This window comes from Malurus melanocephalus, unplaced genomic scaffold (assembly GCF_030028575.1).
Source record: "Malurus melanocephalus ecotype Western Australia unplaced genomic scaffold, MMel_1.1 scaffold_499, whole genome shotgun sequence".
NCBI classification, from domain to species: Eukaryota; Metazoa; Chordata; class Aves; order Passeriformes; family Maluridae; genus Malurus; species Malurus melanocephalus.
Genome location: NW_026623731.1, coordinates 134,561 through 152,286, shown reverse-complemented (window position 1 = coordinate 152,286; position 17,726 = coordinate 134,561). Strand labels below are relative to the sequence as shown.

The window sequence follows — 17,726 nt, the reverse complement described above, 5'->3', positions numbered from 1 at the left end:
CTGCTCTTGACTGTAGCRGAAAAGGACTGGGCTGATTTGAGAGGTTTCTGAAAATACTGCCTGAAAATAGGATAGAGTTGATTTTTAATATTTCTGTGTATTTATTGAAAAAAAAATTACTTTCAAATAAAAAACCAGTTGCTGGACTGTAGATACTAACAGCACACAGATTGCTGTTTTGGAATTCGGGTGCTYCCTTGTTCATGCGTACATAGGAAGGCGACCGAGTGCACTGGTGCTCTCTGCCCTCATCACTGAGAGCTAAGTGCTTTGGTCCTACACCTGRATCCCATGGTATGGATCTCTGCACGTGCTTCCAATATCTTTGATTCTGGTGAATCTCCCACCAGGCCTGAGAAGCACCTGACACATGCAATACTTAAATTGTTTGAAGCCTGAGAAACTTGCAATGAATATACAAATTTGTAGTCAGAGACCCTGTGTGATGCTCTGATGTCCATATGTTGCCATTTAAAAGGTACCTTTTGCTCCTATTTTTCTTTCCTTGAATTATTTCGTTTTGGGACTTATTTGRTTTGATGTGACTCCTCATGTCAGTAGCAATAAAGAGCATTCTTGGTGATGTGTGTTTACAGAAYTTATTCCTGTATGTTATGTACTAATTTATGACTAAAATTTATTTGATTGCTGTGTTATCCTTGTAGAGAAAATGCTCAACATGTCTTTAAAAGAGAAAAAAAAACCCAAAGTGGAAAATCAACTTTATCTAAAATGTGATTTTTTTTTCTCTGMTTGAAGCAGGGAGCTAAATGAACAGATAGGAACTTGGATTTATCACTTGAGCTATYGTGGTGTAAATCATTAGTAAGTGTTCCTTCAGAGGCCTGGAAAAATTCTGTGGACTGCTCTCAATTCGCACTTCCATATTCTTAGAAATCAGAAGCAGAAGACACTTCCCTGACTATAACAAAATAGTGTGTTAGTACTTTGGTGGATGACTTTTGGTTTGAATTTGGCTGGGTTTTAGTTCTCTGTCAAATGTTTTAGATGGAGATTCTATTGTTAAGGTTAAATATGACGGTTGGAATTGCCAGCCTTAAATTACATATAATCTTTTGTAGACAGAAAGCCCTAAGTATATGCTATGGAGATTGTATATATTACTAGTTTAATTTTAAAACAGAGATTGGAAACAAGGGAGAGAATTATAGAGAAACATTTGAGTAGGTTGATGTCAAGGTTGTAGTTGCAACAAACTACACGCTTTCCTGTAATAACTGGTTAGTCCTTTGCTTAGAAATCTTTATTCACAGTATGAAAACCAGGCTACTGCCACCTTTCCCACTGGAATTTAAGTAGTAGAAATTTGTAGGAGAGAGAAGTGCCCATTATTCTGTTGTTATACGCCTGTTTCCCTTATGATCAAAGCTGCTATCATTTTTGCTAAAAATATTCACCACCCAAGTGCAAATTATGTTACTGAGACAGATGCAGTAATTCARCAGATTTTTGGAATGGTAGGAGTTTAAAAAAACTTAAGATTTCCTTTTAGATTGCTTCACCATGCAGATATTCTCAGAGAATATGAGAGTTTTGATGTTGATGCTTTGCAATTCTGGGGACACTTTCTCTGGGGGGGGGGGGGGGAAGAAGGAAAAGGAGCTTATTTCCTGTTTTGTCCATATGTTAGCAACTATGTGCTTTGCTCCTGTTGGAGAAAGCTGAGCTCTGCATCATGCTAAGTGACTTGTATTTGTGGAATGTGAACTACCATCATCTTTTATCCTCAGCTGCATGGGTGAGTTTTACCAGCTCAGATGCCTTTTGAAAGTGTTTCCTCTTAGTGTGGAGTAGGAGTAAGAGAGGGATGTTGTATCCAGCAACAGAAAAATTGTCATTTGCAGGAAATTTCTGTATAGATCAAAGAGATGGGCAAAGGATGGGGGAAAGGGATGTCTATAATGGCTGCAGGCATGTAGTGACTACTTCTCTTGCATAATTAAGACTGTGTTATTAGTATCTGAAAACAGATGTATCTGATGTCTACTCCTAGGTTAAAGAAGAATAGCTTGCAGCTGATGCCAAACAGAAAAATAGAAAAATGTTAAATATAAGYTTATATTTGTAATTGTATAACCATACTTTCAGCAAAAAAAAATAGAAGTTCAGGAATTATGCATTAGGAAACTTGGATCTGTAAAGCTTTTCCATGCTGCACATAAAGCTTTATAGAAGATGAACATTAAAATTGACAGTTCAGTCTTAAAAATATCAAAATACCATCTGCTATATGCAACATCTTGACTCATTTTCTAGAGATTCCAGTCCTCCTGTTGCTTAAAAGCTCTAGTGTCAGATGAAGAAAATTCAGGGTTGATTTCTGTTTTCAAAGTTATCTTTGCCATAGAAGTGCTAGTCAGAAAAAAAAGAGTAATTAGGACCTAAATTAACTGAAACTGAATATATAATGTCCAGTCATCCTCTGAGAGTCCTCATGAAGAGAACTTAAATATTGAATATAAGACCACTTAAATATTGAAGAAAAAATTGGTATTTTTTTTTTTATTTAAAGACTGGAATAATGGAAAAGTACCCTCAGCATCTATTGTTTTGCCTTACTGCTTATTTAAGAGCCTTAAGGAACTCTTAAGTGTGTGTCTACGAATTTGTAAATGAAGATATTATCATGGAGATTACTTAAATAATCAGTGGATTCCAACCTTGTGTTTTAAAAAATACACTGTGATTAGGAGTCAGTGACTGTAAGAGGCCCTTTTGACAGTCTATGGTAACATATTTGGATGGGATTCTCTAAACCAAAGCATGCTAGTGTTACTTCAGGATGCAAGAGAAGGATTCTTCGTAATGAAACTCTTAGACTTTGATTCCCCCGCTATTAGCATCATGTTTCCCCTGTGTGCATGCACATGTGGAGGAACACTTTGAGCTGGAAGTGAACAGCATGGGTATTAAAAAAAAAAGGTCTGAGAAATCTCTAGTGTAGGCAAATGCCCCTTGAAATTACCTGATTTTTAGTCTATACCAGAGAGAATAAATTGTATGTGTGACCATGCTGAGAAACTAAGTCTGCTCCTTGCTCTGCAAAGTTGCACACGCCGAGGCTGGTGGCCATTCTGCTAACTCAGCTCACAGACCTTGTTTTTGACTGCTTGATACTCTATATCTCCAAACTCCTCACTAATTGCTGGGGAGATTGATTTCCCACTGGGGTTCCTAAAAGCTTGCWTTTTACACAAGCTTACAGTCACATTATGCGCCTTCCGGGCTGTGTGTTCGTATTAGGTCTGCTCAGTGTTAATGTAATTAGGCTGAAAGAAAACCATTTGTAAAGTTAGAAGGCTTTTATAATGACCCATATCACTCTTCTCAATTTTGTGTTAAGAGACTCCCTAGGCTTCAAATGATCAAGTTTTCCTATGAAATCCTCATGGAGTGATGGACCCATCTTAAAGGGGAATGTTACAACTGTAGTAAAGGATTAATAGCACTGTAAGTGAGGCTGAGGATAAATGACAGGTTAACTTCTTGTAAAGTTAGCTCACATGAGTCTAATAACTGCATTTGTGTTATTAGCCTTGCAAGTGACAGTCCCATCTAGCAGCAGGCGGCTTCAAGTTTAGGTTTCAGGCTTTGCTGACAGATAACTGACTCTAACTAAATTGGCTTATTTGAACTGCCTTTAAATACCTTATATTCTTGATGGCTTTTCAAGACTTCACGTGTATACTTGTGGTAATTATTTGTAGCTTCACATATCAAGAACTATGATGGGATTTTTCATAGGTATCTAGTAAATCAGAAACTAATCCTCCTAACTGAAATTTGGTAGAAGTTGAGAAAGTTTGTGCTTATATTTCATGAGGTGCTACTGGACAATTCCTTTTGTAAAGTCATGGAGTTTATTTCTCTGAAACTGCTTTCTTCTAGTGTTTCAGATAAAAGCTTTTGATCTTGAGCAGTCTCTACAAGAGGTGACAGAGAGATATGAGAAAGAAAAGCAGAAGAGGAAGGCTCTACATAACAGCTTAGTTGTAAGTATGTTTAATGACAGCACATTGGCTGATTTGTTTGAAATTATTCCCATAATTTTCTCACCAGTAAAAGTAAAGAATATACTTCACATGGATATATCCCCTCCCCCAGCTGTCTGTATATGATGTGTTTATTTGCTGAGGCACATTTGTCTTGTAATAAACCCCACCCCTTTCTTTTTACACAAGCATATTCCAAATGCACTTGTGTGACATATTGCCCTAAGGAGTATCATCCATTTTSAATAGTGGAGAAAAGTTGAGTTTCTTCATCCTTTTCTCTAAATTTGCATTTTTTGCAATAGTTTTTAAATCCTTAAAATTATTAACTTGAAGTTGMCAAGTAGTCATCTCTTATCTTTCCAAGTATGTCTAGCTGTATCCTTCTTGATCATTAGTGATGGTTTTTCTTTTTTTCCTTTGTACTTTAAATTTACTCTACCCCCCAGATATCTAGTTTTGGGTTRCCTGATTCAAGACCTGAACTTTAGAAACATAAGCTACCTCCAAACAAAATTTTTAAACATTTTTCTACCTGGGACAATAAAATGCTTTGTTAAAAAGTATTTGCCTTCTRAATTTTTCCTTGTGTTGCAGTTTGCTGAAAGGATATTCCCCAGAGCAGTGGGGCATTAATGCCAGTGGTCAATAGTCCTCACAGGCAAACTGTTCAGTCATATAAAATGMGGACAACTGATCACCAACAAAAAGTGGTCTAAAATAGCCTACAGAGAAAAATCAGCTACTGACTTTTTAATCAGGTAGGAACACACAGTGGAGAGGAAAATGTACAACATTTTATATTCCACATCTTCCTCAGGACTGGTGGAAGAGAAATGGTGTGTGTGAAGTTGTGTGTTGATACCTTCAGGTATCTGAAGAAGGTCAGGTAAGGAGGAAGGAGGAAAAGGAAGGGAAGGGARAAATGTCTCAGAGGGGTTTTGGTTTTGTCCGTATGAACTGGAGAGGGCTATTCAATTCCAATGCTCTAAGGAGCTCAAGTACTTTCTCCTACCTTATTAGGACAAATTATATTGATTCTATTTTTCCCCCCACAGAGTCTAAGGCTATGTTCATGTTTGTTTGATAAATTTCAGTGTATTTATCCTCTGCAGTAACTTGCATTAAATACAGYTTAATATTCTTACCCCAGGAACTGAGAGGAAATATCAGAGTCCACTGCAGGATTCGACCRTTGCTACCTTTTGATGATGCTGTGGGACTTTCAGTATCCCAAGACAGGTAATTTGTTTTGGTTTTGTTAGAACCTACCTGACTCATAATTAAAATAGAGAAAACAATAGTTATATTTGTATGAGAACAACTGTGACCTTGATTTTTCTGGTTTTATGTGTGTGGGGAGACAATGATTTTCCTTCTCYTGCTAAATTGGCTCTAGCCAATCTCATCCCCCTGTCTGAAAGTATGTCTACCTCAATAGAAAGCCTTAACTGTTCTGTCAACCCAGGATTATCCTCAGCTTGGCAGAAGTAACACAGCTGCAATCAGTTTAGAGTGTATTCACTATCCTATACAAATTCTGGGATGCGTTAATGTAAGAGCTGCCAGAAGTCGTGGGTGGAGAAACACACTCAGTGTTACAATTGTTTTGTCAAGCTATAGAACACATTGGCTATGAGCACAAACATTGGTAATTCTATTTCAGTCTAATTTGGCTCTGCATCCCTAATTTATAATACATTTACTGTAACTAATGTGTCAAAACATTCCAAGATCCAAAAGGAAGAAAGGGATTAGATGCAAGTATCTGTTGAACCAGCKGAATTCTCCATAGATGACTAACATGAAAGAAAGTAGAGATTGAAGTATACACAAAGAAAGAAGGGGAAAATTAGGTGGGTGGTTAGAAACCAGTAACATTATCATTTGCTTTATCAGTAAATAGCTGATTTGGGGCTTTATTTTACTTTTACTGCCTGATAATTCTAAGCGAGTACATTCAGTATTTCAAAGCTTATTCATTTTTGGCAAATCTTACCAAAAAAAAAAAGAATTGTTGTTTTCATTAAAACATTAAAAATAACAGACAAGATATTACAAGAAGCCCGAAGTTGAAACTTGCAACAGCTGGGAAGGAACCCACTCACTTACTTTGTTGCAGTATGAAATAGTGCAATCAGATGCTGACTTGCAGAGTAAAACTGGATGGACTGGGCCAAACAAACAATTGTCAAGAGTAACTTTTCTTAATGTATTGAAAAGTCATTTAAATAAAACTTACCTGTAAAACTATGGACTGATTCTCCAAAAACTTGTGYACATAAATAAATTTATACACCTCAGCAATCCCAGTCAGTGTTTGGTCTAATCATGGATTCAAGATTAGGGACAAATACCTGAAAAGAAGGCRTTTTTCTAAAGTGAAAGCCTATTGTTACAAGCTCATTTAACAATCTAAAAATAATAGAACAGCTGGCATGTGAATTAGTCTTCATTTGGTTTGTTCTAAATGTCTTTTCTAAAGCTGATTATTTTGCTTGATTGCATTATAATTTTTTTTTATTCACTATTGACTGTGGTGTTAGTATGCACATGGGGTCCAGTAGTAGTGGCAATTCTGAAGGGTACTCTTCAGACAATGTGTAGTTCACAGACACTTTAAACATTGTTTTTCCTCGGCTAAATGGAAATCTTCAGGTTTGAAAACTACCTATTTTCCCCCTATTGGTTCTTTTTTCTTCCCTTATAGGCAAAGAAACTTTTCAGAAAAAGTGGCTTATGCAGCTGATGATGTGAGTATTTGATGGTGAAATTCAAAGCACATTCATAGATACTAGAAGAAGAAACAAGAGAGACGTGAGTTTAGAAAATAAAACCAACAAGGTCAGGTGGTGCCCACATTTGATTACCCATAAGTGCAACAGCAGGTGATTTGTGCTATTTTCACCCAGATTCTCTATAGTGGTAATAGCTTGGAGCTTCTGCTGGTGGCAGCCATCCTTTAACCAGAGGTTGAATGTTTGCAACGATTAAACTGCTGCTGACTTCCTGCTCTTACTCCCTTTGAGCCACTTGTATGTGCTGTAGCTATTTCTAAAATTATGTCAGGCTTTTTTCAAATTTTACTATTGCAGCACAGCTAATGGATTAGGAGAGAAATATGATACCTCATGAACCACAGCAGCCTACATGGTGCTGCAGTCAAGCATGTTAAAGTATCCTGGCTTAGGTCCATTGGCGGAAGAATGATCATTGAGGTTGCAAATCCAAATAACATTCCAGCAATAATTGAGGCCATTACCAAGATATAAAATTTAAAAAGGCACAGTAGTGTGAGCTAAGGTCTAAGTATTRACTTGGGTTTTCATTTTCTTTGCTGCCATAGTTTTTAGTTGAGTTGGCTGCTCACTGTTACTTACGTGGTGATTCATGTAATTCTCTTTCATAGTGTAGTGCTTAAAATATTGCTGAAGTGACCTGCAGTAGGTTATGCATTTAAATCTACCAAATTATAGTTTCATTAGGCAGATATCACTTGTATAATGTGGATAATTATATATATATAGATATATCTATATATATGTGCAATTAGGTAACTAATGGAGCACATGAAGAGACAAAGAAAGAGTAAATATATCAGGAGATAAAAAAGAGGGATCTGTTATAGTAGATATAGTATTCTGGATGTCCTGACACATTTATTGTACTATAAAATACTGCAGCTGTTTCTGACCTGGTAAGTTTTATTGCATAAGGATGAAATTAGTCAATATTTAGGTTTTGGATTATTTCATATACATATCTGATGCMTTACAGTATCTACATGATTACAGGCAAGTGTCTGCTTGCTTATGCCAATTTATGAGTTATAGTTTGTATGAAAGAGTGACTTGCTAACCTTCAATACCCTAATCTTATGAAATAGTTCAGGAATACAAATATAAGCATAGACTTGATTGAGAAATGAAATTTGCAGGATGCTTACTTCTTGGTTTTGGAAAACACAACATAGACTTCAAATGTTTTATTAGTTTGCCTTGACATGTATTTAGTTAAAATATTTTCCAGTTTTGCTGAAATACCTGAAGTCTTTATGTTAGTATCTTAATATGAATTTATCTTTCTTTAAGGAAAAAAAAAAGAATTTGCAAAAAAAAACAGTCAATTTAGACTAATCTTAGAAAAGTAAAGGAAAGCAATGTTTATTGCCTGTTTATTTTGCTTTTAACAACTGAAGCTGTTATGCTTGTGGCTAGGATAAATGTGTAATTTTCAGATCAAAATATGGGTCTTGACTTGTTACTAGCTTTTAGTTGMAACACAGTCAAAGCTTGTATTTCTGGAAACAAGTTAACCATTTCCCAGACAATGATTTAAAGGAAATTTTAGATCAAGGTGAAGGAAGACTTTCCGTGATACAGGTGCTGAGTTCATTAGTTTCATTTTTTGGATCATGACTGTCTTTCCAGATTTTTTCCCTGAAGATACTTTGTGTGTAACATAACAGGCAGAAATTTGTCATAATTMTGTAAGAAAGCAGGGCCACATTTGAGAATCAGATTCACAGGGACTCCATGACTTCAGTTTAGTGTCTGAGCATTTTTTCTTTTGTTTGTTTAGATCTTCATACTATTCTTAAAAGACATGTGATCTTTTCTAACATCTTGCTCATCTTGTCTAGAGAATCATTATTCTGATTCTAAGCCTAAGAAAGACAAAGGATTTTACGAGATATACGGAAGACTGTTTCATTTATGTTTTTGAGTTACTTGAAGATTTTGAAATTTTCTTTTTGCTGTCCTATGTGTGTTCAGCTCCTCAACGTAACATTAATACCTGTCTGAGCCTTTCTTCTGAAGCTTGTTGTGCAATAATCACTGAGAGTGAATACACACCACACATCAGGTTGAACCACTCCACACCAATTAGGACACTGGGCAGTGCTGGYATTGTCACTACCTGAGAAAATGAGCAGATGAGGAGGTACTGAACGCACAGACACTTCCTGGTGGTGACAGCCAAAGGGGGAATGGGTGTAATCTGAAATACAGGAAATTCAGCCTAAACAAGAGAAGCTGTGAAGGTGGTTAAACGAGGTTGTCAGAGAGGGTTTGGATCTATATCTTTAGAGATACTCAAAATCTGACTGGACATGGTCATTACAAATGCTTATATGAAACTTCTACCTATTAACATTTAATTCTTTTGTTTCTATGTCATGCAAAGAGAGGTTTTTTTCTGTCTCATTCTCACCTTGGAGAAAGCTGGTCTACAAGTAAATTTGATATCCAAATCAAAAATTTGGATGTCCTTTTCATTTTTTTCTTTTTTCCTTCTCCCAGATCCTGTTGGTTACTGATCCTATTAGAATTTCTGTGTCAGGCCATTTTGTAGCAATGTTGTACTGACATCTGTACTCAGCTAAATTTGCCAGTACTTACATGGGTAACATAGCTCTTTCTACAACACTCTTGTAGATTGTTTTGTCATGATTAGTTTAATAATGAGACATTTCTTTTCTTGAAAGAGGTAGAATTACTTGTAAACTCAAAGCAAGAAATTTGCTGTTTATTAGCCCTTTGCATGCTGGACACACTGWTATGTGATTGTCATTTGCTCAGCTCTTTATGACTACTGTCTGTGGCAATACTTATTWGAAGGCCACTAGTTCAGCACTCCAAGGTACTTGTCTGAAGCACATTAGGAATTTCAGCACTCCTATCAAATGCAGTAATGTAACCACAGGTTACTGTAATCTTAACCACAGGTAAGATAGAAAATCTCCTTGAATTGGATGAAGTATTTTGTGTGCTAGAGAGCTTCCACCCAAATTGTTGTAAACCCCCACAMCTTGTTGTTTGCTTTTCTCACCAATAAAGCATTATTTGCTGTGAGGAGCAGAAGGAGACAGAATCTGCTGCATAAGCCATACCAGGCTACTGGTATAGTACTCTGGCAATATTTTAAAGAGCTGTTTACATATTTGGCAGACTTAAAAAGCTGCTGTATAACTCATCTGGAAAGTGGATTCCACTAAAAACTCATGGAATTCTATGGATTGTGGTAGTGTAGCTCTTTCTCTTAGYTGTGGGCCAGCATGTTATTTAATGAAATGTACATCTTCTGCTTAGTTCTAGACATAACTATGTATGAAATCAGTCTGAAAAGGCACTGTGAAAATTTGCCCAACAATAAAAAAAAGAATTGTTTTGCAACTTTTTCTGCCTGTGGTGGCAGTTAGGGAGGTTGGATTTTCTTGCCTGTGACTTTCTAGGTACTAAAAAAATTCAGGTAAGGGTTTGGATCTTTCTCTTGAACTTAAGTGCATGTTTTGTGCTGGTTGTTATTTAATAACCTGAATGGGTTTTGAGACCCTTTCTTAAGGTTTTGCAAGTTCATCACAGTATATAGGCTCTAAATCCTCATGTATTGGTGACTGCTGGAGAAGGGCCTTGGACTTCCTGATCCTTAAATCTGTCACCTGGTACATTAGAATTGGTGCATATTTGTTTTTGTGTGTGTGCCTGTGATGTTAACTATAGACAGTTTGCTTTTTTCCCTTAGGAAACCATTCTTGTCAAGTGTARCCGTCCCGGTCATGCATCAATAAACAAGACTTTTCAGTTTGAGAGGTGGGTAGTCCTGTGTAGCCATCTGGAAATCTGGATTGCTGGAAGATTTGTATCGTGAAAACTAATTTTTTTAGTAGGCATTAGCTAGAGGGTAATATTTTTTTTTACTTGATTTTTCAAGTGGGGGAGGCAGGGGAAAATTCTTGGGGTTTTTTTAATGTGCTATTTGTGTTCTTCCAGGGACACAATAATGTGCTTCAGGGTATAGTCTCTCTCAGTAAGGATTACTGATATGCCTAAATTTAARACCTGTATGGAGACTTATCTGATCCTTGCAACATGTTGCAAAGTAGCAGAATGTTTTAAAGGTGAGGAAATCATGTTTGCCTTTCAGTACTTAGAAGGGGCTCATAAGAAAATGTGGCCAAACTTTTTAGTAGGGCCTGTTGCAATAGAAATAGGATAATGCTTTAAACTAAAAGAGGGTCAATTAAGACTCGATATGAGGAAGAATCCTTTTACAATTAGCATGTTGAAACACTGGAACAGATTTCCCAGAGAGGGAGTAGATATCTATATTCCTGGAAACATCTGAGGTCAGGCATGATGGGGCTCTGAGCAGCCTGATCCAGTTGATGTCCCTGCTCATTGCAGGGGGCTTGGACTAGGCGACCTTTAAAAACCCATACCATTTAATGATTCTATGAATTGGGGTGGATTGCATGATTTCAGCATTAGATTCAGAGCATGACTGTGGCAGAAACTGGGCTGAGTACTTGAACGAGTTGATGTTTGAATGGCCTGACCATAGGCAGCAAGGTAGAGCAGTGGCATGGGATTCAGTTCTCCCCGAGGGAAAGGCTGTAGTGTGACTGTTTTCCATATTAGATGCTCAAAAATTCATAGACRTGAATTGAATTTTGAATGCACCATAGGGCATTCAAAGGGCTTGAATGGGACACCAGAGTCACTGATAGTTCATGTCAGAGAGACAGAAAACTGGGAATCAGGCTGAAGAGTGCTTTCTGTTCTTTCAAAATGGTGCTGACCTGCACYTCTGAAAACAGGAATGAAGAATTAAGTAATACAAACAAGAACTCGGTAAACAAAGMAATACTAAATTTTCCCCCAATGCCTATTCCTAATGCAAACTTTGCATCTATATATTCAGTGACTCAGGAGGCTTCTATCCTGAACCATGCTCCAAAAGCCCCTGGAAATGGAATACAGGAGGACAATTTCATGCTTCTTTGCTTGAAGGCAAAACTTGATTTTTCAAGTCAGATGTACCCAACATGAATTATCTGTCCTGGTTTAAACTTAAGATCTGAGCCTGCTCAACCTAAATTCCTGTACATTTGCTAAACATTGTTAGTCACGGGCATTCCTTTCCTCAAGGCATTCTTCTTGTGCTGCAGTTTTCTACTCACAGGAATGGGGTCTGCTGTCATGTAGGCCACCAAGCCCATGAAAAATCCTGAGATAATGCAGATCTTGGGGAAACTTTACTATGATCCTGTAGGTTATGGGACTCYTTTGATTCAAGGCATATGAGATCCSCTAGGGCATATGGCCCCCTCACATGTCTGCTAAGCTACTCAGACTAATTCCTTTCACTCTTCAGTTGAACCTAACCCAGCCATACCACTTGAAGTAAACACAGAATAATGCTGGAATTCAGCTCTGTCGAGCAACACAGTTAATGGTATTGACACAGGACTCCAGAGGTACTGTGATTCTGGAAATGTGGTGTAGATCCTGGTAATCGGGAAAAGGGTTAAAMATGTAAATCCCCCATAGAATGCAGTTCTCCAGGAATGTTTTTTTAGTGTCCCAGTACAGCTATTATTTTATAAACAGAAAAGCATATGGTTCTTATGAATTCTAAAATGTTTTTGGGTTTTTGGGGTTTTTTTAGCAATGTTTTATGGAACTAATAAATGTCAAAATATTTGATTTCAGCTCAGGAAGAAAATTCCAGCTTTCAGCATGTTACGYTTTTATAATTTTATTGTCAAATCAGTTAGCAAAATAAAAAGAAAGCTCAGAATTTTCAGTGTGAAATTCACATTGATCAGTGCACAGGGACAAATCTATCATTCTGGTAAAAATACATGGGGTTTTAGAAAGAGATTCTTTGGATTTGCAGCATCTTTCAGGGTTTCAGATRTCTAATGAAGTGGGTGTCCATGCTTCAGCCAGGGCTGTGGTTACAGTGTAGCATAAACTAGTTCAAGACTATTTTAAACCACTTAATTTCAGTATGGATAGTACTTGAACCACAGCAGCTAAGGAGTGGCAGTAAAACCACTTTWAGAAGTTGAGTAAATATTTGAGTAGTTACTGTAATGTGGAACACTGTGCCTTTTCTCAGATCAGCTATCAGAGCCTGACCTGGACAGAGCTGGACTGACCCCAGCTGTGGCTGTACTTGGAAGAAATGGCTTCAAGCAGCACTAGGGCTTAGGAGTGTGTCCAGCCTGTTGAGGTTGGACATCAGGAAGATTTTCTTCACTGAAGGGGTGCTTAAGSACTGGAATGGGCTGCCCAGGAAGGTAGAAGAGTCACCACCCCTGGAAGTATTCAAGAAATGACTGGATGTGACACGTAGTGCTCTGGGTTAGTTGACAAGGTGGTGTTCAGACAAAGGTTGGGCTTGATGGCCTTGCAGCTCTTTTCCAAGCTAATTGATTCTGTGATTCTACTTTGCTGTGCAAAGGAACTCCTAAGACTGATTGATTCTGGCCCATGTTGTGGCCAGTAACAAAGTGTTTGCTTTCTTGGGTAACAAAAGTAACCAACTGTGAATGTTTTAATCTTTAAAATGCCTAAGTATTTTTTTAAAATTTATGTAGTAGCTCTGAGATGTTTTGATGCGTGAAGAAAAAATATTTCAACACATACTGAGTTAGAGACTTAGTTGGTTAAGATGGAAGACTGGGTGCTAATGAATATTTCATCAATTCCAGGTGATAGATGAAGCAGAGAAAAGTGTTTTGAAGTGCTTTTGCTCTTTTATATTGACCTTGCAGATTTGTTGTGCAAAGTTTGCTGAAGCATATGCTCATGTGCATGCAAAGCAGGGACAGAGTATTCAGTGCCTGTGTCTTCTTGGCCCAAACTGTGCCACACCCCTGCATATTTGTTGGTTTCTCAGTGAACTATGACRGCACATCAGTGGAATGGCAGTACAAGTAGTATTTGTCTATCAAGCYAGACAAGTGCTCCTTTCCTTATTGAAAAGAGTACATTTTCATGCAGCTTACAATTAGTCTGTGGAACATGTTGCCACAGGATGTTGCTCCAGGCCAAGAATTCAGCAAGATGCAAAAAGAAACTGAATGCTAATTCTAATAATATTTTTTTTGAAACAGAGATTCAACTCATATTTCAGTTCTGAGGTCAGTGTACAGCTTTTAAGGATTACGATGAGGCACAGAGATGAATTATTATGTCTCCAGCCACCATATTGTTTCTTGCTCCTTCCTCTGGCTGTTGTCAGGAAAAATGCTGAATTCAGTGCACTGACTCCAATTCTGTGTCTGTTTAACTGTGATCCCTATCTAACAATCTTATTTATGGAGAGCACAGATACAAAAACTCTATTTGTGCAGTCTGTAGATTGTAGCAGACAGATCATGGTCAGATATACAAAGAGGCTTGAGTAAATGCTGAACAGCACWCTTTGTCTTCATTCAGTTAACCTTGTAGTATCCTATACAATCTGTGGGATACTATTATGTGGAGTTTATTGCTATATTGTATGCACAGAGAAGTGACTACGTATTTGTAGTATTTGTAATGTTTGCTGCTACCAGAGTTCCTGTTTCTAATTAGCCATTTTTCTGTGAGCTATAAAGAACATATCGCTCATTGGAAAACAGCTAGACAGAAAAAAGAAAAAAAACACCACAGAAGGATAACAGAAAAGGAAATCTTTTCAAAAGATAAACATTCATATCTCAAATATTTAACTGTGGGTAATGACATTCATATTTTAGATTGTGTTCATCTTGTATAAACAATRGGTGCTGCAGGCTGTAGTCTTTGGGAGGATATGTTTTTGTTGTGCTAGAGAAGAAATTAATGAGTTAGGATATCCATGTTTTATGATCAGAATTTTCTCTCTCTGATGGTTTTCTATTTTCAGGTCTTGATTTTATGTTGTACAAACCTGAAAAAGTTGGAGGAAAAATTTCTTTGAAGATAACTGATGGGGTTTTTTTTTCTTCCTTACATTATTGTTTTTGCCCAAGCATTGAACTGTCATTGCTCTTTTCTAAGAAGTAGAATAACYCATGCAATTTAATTATCTTCCATTTTGTTAAAAAATAGGTCTGCGTTCCACATCATTATGTAAAAGAAAATATTCCCTTGAGTGAGAAGTGTGGATTTCAAAGTAGGTAGCTCATCAGGGGTGGGGATGAAAATACCTTAGTCTGACCTTGCCCACAAAGATAGTGCATCCTGAAAYATGGCCTTCAGGAACTTTCTGATATCTGCTATGCCACTGACTCTCCTGAGACAAGTCCTCAGCAAGTTTGCAGCCTCTGTGCTGCTTCCCCCCCCAAATTTTACCCATCTCTAAAGGGCAGTACAACCTGACTGCTGTCTTCCATAARGTGATGCAAAGCAGGCCCAGGCAGCAGGGCTATTTAACATTCTAGTAGGCAGGAAAAAAGTAACAGGGATCCAGTGCAGCGTAAAAAAGGACTCTGTGTGCCAGAGGAGCAGGCAGGAGGTTTAGGAGGAACTCAGAAATCCACAACTGTGCACCTATGGGTTATTTGCTTCAAAACACACAACAGCTGCTCCCAAAATGTGAGAACTTTGGAATTCTAATATTCAGTTCCCTGACACAGAAGTGTCAGCAGGTCCATGTTTTATGTCATTGTCCTATGGCTTCCATAATCTGTGTTCTTGTACAACATCTTTTTCTTTGGTTAATCATTGCACTTTGTTCCTCAGAGTTTACAATGATTCAGAGTCTCAAGATACARTATTTGCAGATGTGGCCCCTTTGCTAACATCTCTCCTGGATGGGTAAGTTAAAAGGTTGCAGTAAGAAAACTAAGGCACAATAATTTACTGAAATCTATCAATGAAAAAAACCAAACCTAATAGGGGTGATTTTATGGCTTTGCAGTTCCATTTTCCTGTTTTCCTTTTTCTCAGCAGCAAGTGAATGTTGTTTCCCGGTAGGAACAGTGAAAATACAGTTTACAAAATTTCGCGGGGCGGGCAAATTCATAAAATAGAGAAAACCCCAGTTTTTCCTCAGATCTGCTTCTGTCAAACTGCTGCTTCTAATGGAAGACATTGTCTTTTTTCTTTGTGTTCTTTTAGGTTATGTTTTATAACTTTTCCAGTTGCAGACATTCTATGATACATCTTTTCCCACAGTGTGTTCACTATGAACACTGTGTTGAGTGTAAAAGCCTTACCAGGGCCACTCTGTTCTGGTTTTGTGTCCTATAGTCCATAGGAGGTGGTGCAATCAATTCCTGGATGAGCCAGAACTGAGCATTCTCAGTCATTCTACTACTCCTTCAGGCACTGTGRTAAAACAGAATTCTGGTTTGAATACAAAACTGATCAGTAACAAGCACTAACAGAAATTACTTCTGGCTACTGAAGCTCATAAAATGTGAATTTTCATAAGTACTGAGCCAGCTTAAGCTACTCTTGCAAAGAAGCTTTGAAGTGCATATTTTTATAATCCTTGAGGCTTGAACTTAGATTTATACCTCACTTTCTTTCTGGTCCTTCTTTATCCCTGTTCCAATACCACTTAATTATATGGTAGGATTGTCATGGACTTTTCCCTCTCTGTAGAGGAAAAGACAGTCCCTTTCCATCCACTGTGGCATAATTGAACAGTGGCAGTCCTTGTTCCCAGCAGCCTGCTCGCTGAAGTTTCCAAGGCTTCTTTTCCTAAAAGTGTCCTGGAAGAGGTATCTAAATATACTGTGAACATTGGGAATTCCATATGCCACAGAGGGGCCTCCAAAAGCTCCCTGGGTGAGGGAAGTCACAGATTGCATTATTCTTCGTTACTAGTGATGAGTAACCACAGTTTCTTTATCTGAGCAGCCTAGGGACCACTAGGTTGCAGGAGTTTAAACAGGTTTTAAGACTACTGTTTTCTCTCCCTACTTTTCCTTTTCCAATGATTATAATTTTGCCTTGGTTCAATATGTCCTTTAAGTGTCTTCAGACCTATCTGATCTGTACCTTTATCTGCTGTACTTCCCACTTACAGATTTTTGCATGGGGAGAATCCTAAAAGCTAAGGAAGGAAATGTTCTATTATTGAAAACAAAAGACCTGTTTTGTTCTTCCAGAAGTGCTTCTTGTAAACAGAAGCAGATTCTCAGAGAAGGCGAGTCCATACAAATGAGCAAAGCAGCCTTCCCACTGTAAATGGGAAACAGACATACTTAGTCTGAACCTTGAACCTCTTTGCTGCTCCTGATAGTTTTAGTCTGGGTTCCAAAGGGGTCCGTAACAATTTTTAGCTTGAGTAGGAGGGAGTGTTCTTCTCCTTTTCCTTTTTTTTTTCCCTATGTTTTTCTTTCTTAATAGATTGTTTCATTTTTCAGTATAAATACACAGGAAGGAAAGATTGTTCCTTATGCAAGACAGACAAAGTACAACAGTCTTCAAAGTTTACTGTRAGCCATACAGGGCCAGCAAGGGAATAAGATAACTTTTCTTTTCTTTACATCATTGAAGAATCCAACTTGTTTGTTTATTTTTAAAAAGAACAAATTTCTCTTCCTTTGATTTCCTTTAACAGTGTTCTCTCCTAGTGGTAACTTTATTAGAGTGAACACCCACRCTCTTCTCAGGAGAAAAGTGTTACAAAAATGTTGGCTTGGCAATAAGCACTTTTCTAAACAAAAATATATATAATAATAAACAAAGTGGAGAAGGAAAAATATCAAGGCACATAGGTGAATTGTWGTTAAAAATCTTCAGACTTCTTTATTTGAAACATTTATGCTGGAGCTAGAACAYCAATGAAGTAAATGATCATAAATAACTATTATATAGGTAAAGCAATCTGCTGTTTGTCTTCTTGTTGAATCACCCAACAATTCCTTATCTCCTGTATCTACTTAGATATAATTCTGCTTTGGCCAGTTTTAATTCATTTGGGCATACTGAAACACTGTTT

General features: G+C 37.5%; 1 protein-coding gene across 1 annotated transcript in view; it reads left to right on the top strand.

Annotated features, from left to right (window-relative positions):
• Positions 1–17,726, top strand: part of KIF25 (kinesin family member 25) — a 39,945-nt gene that overhangs the window by 7,384 nt on the left and 14,835 nt on the right. Inside the window, exons 5-9 of the mRNA XM_057381230.1 lie at positions 3,910–4,013; positions 5,167–5,255; positions 6,724–6,766; positions 10,539–10,606; positions 15,515–15,589. Of these exons, the coding sequence (XP_057237213.1) occupies positions 3,910–4,013; positions 5,167–5,255; positions 6,724–6,766; positions 10,539–10,606; positions 15,515–15,589 (379 nt within the window). The remainder of the gene's footprint in view (positions 1–3,909; positions 4,014–5,166; positions 5,256–6,723; positions 6,767–10,538; positions 10,607–15,514; positions 15,590–17,726) is intronic.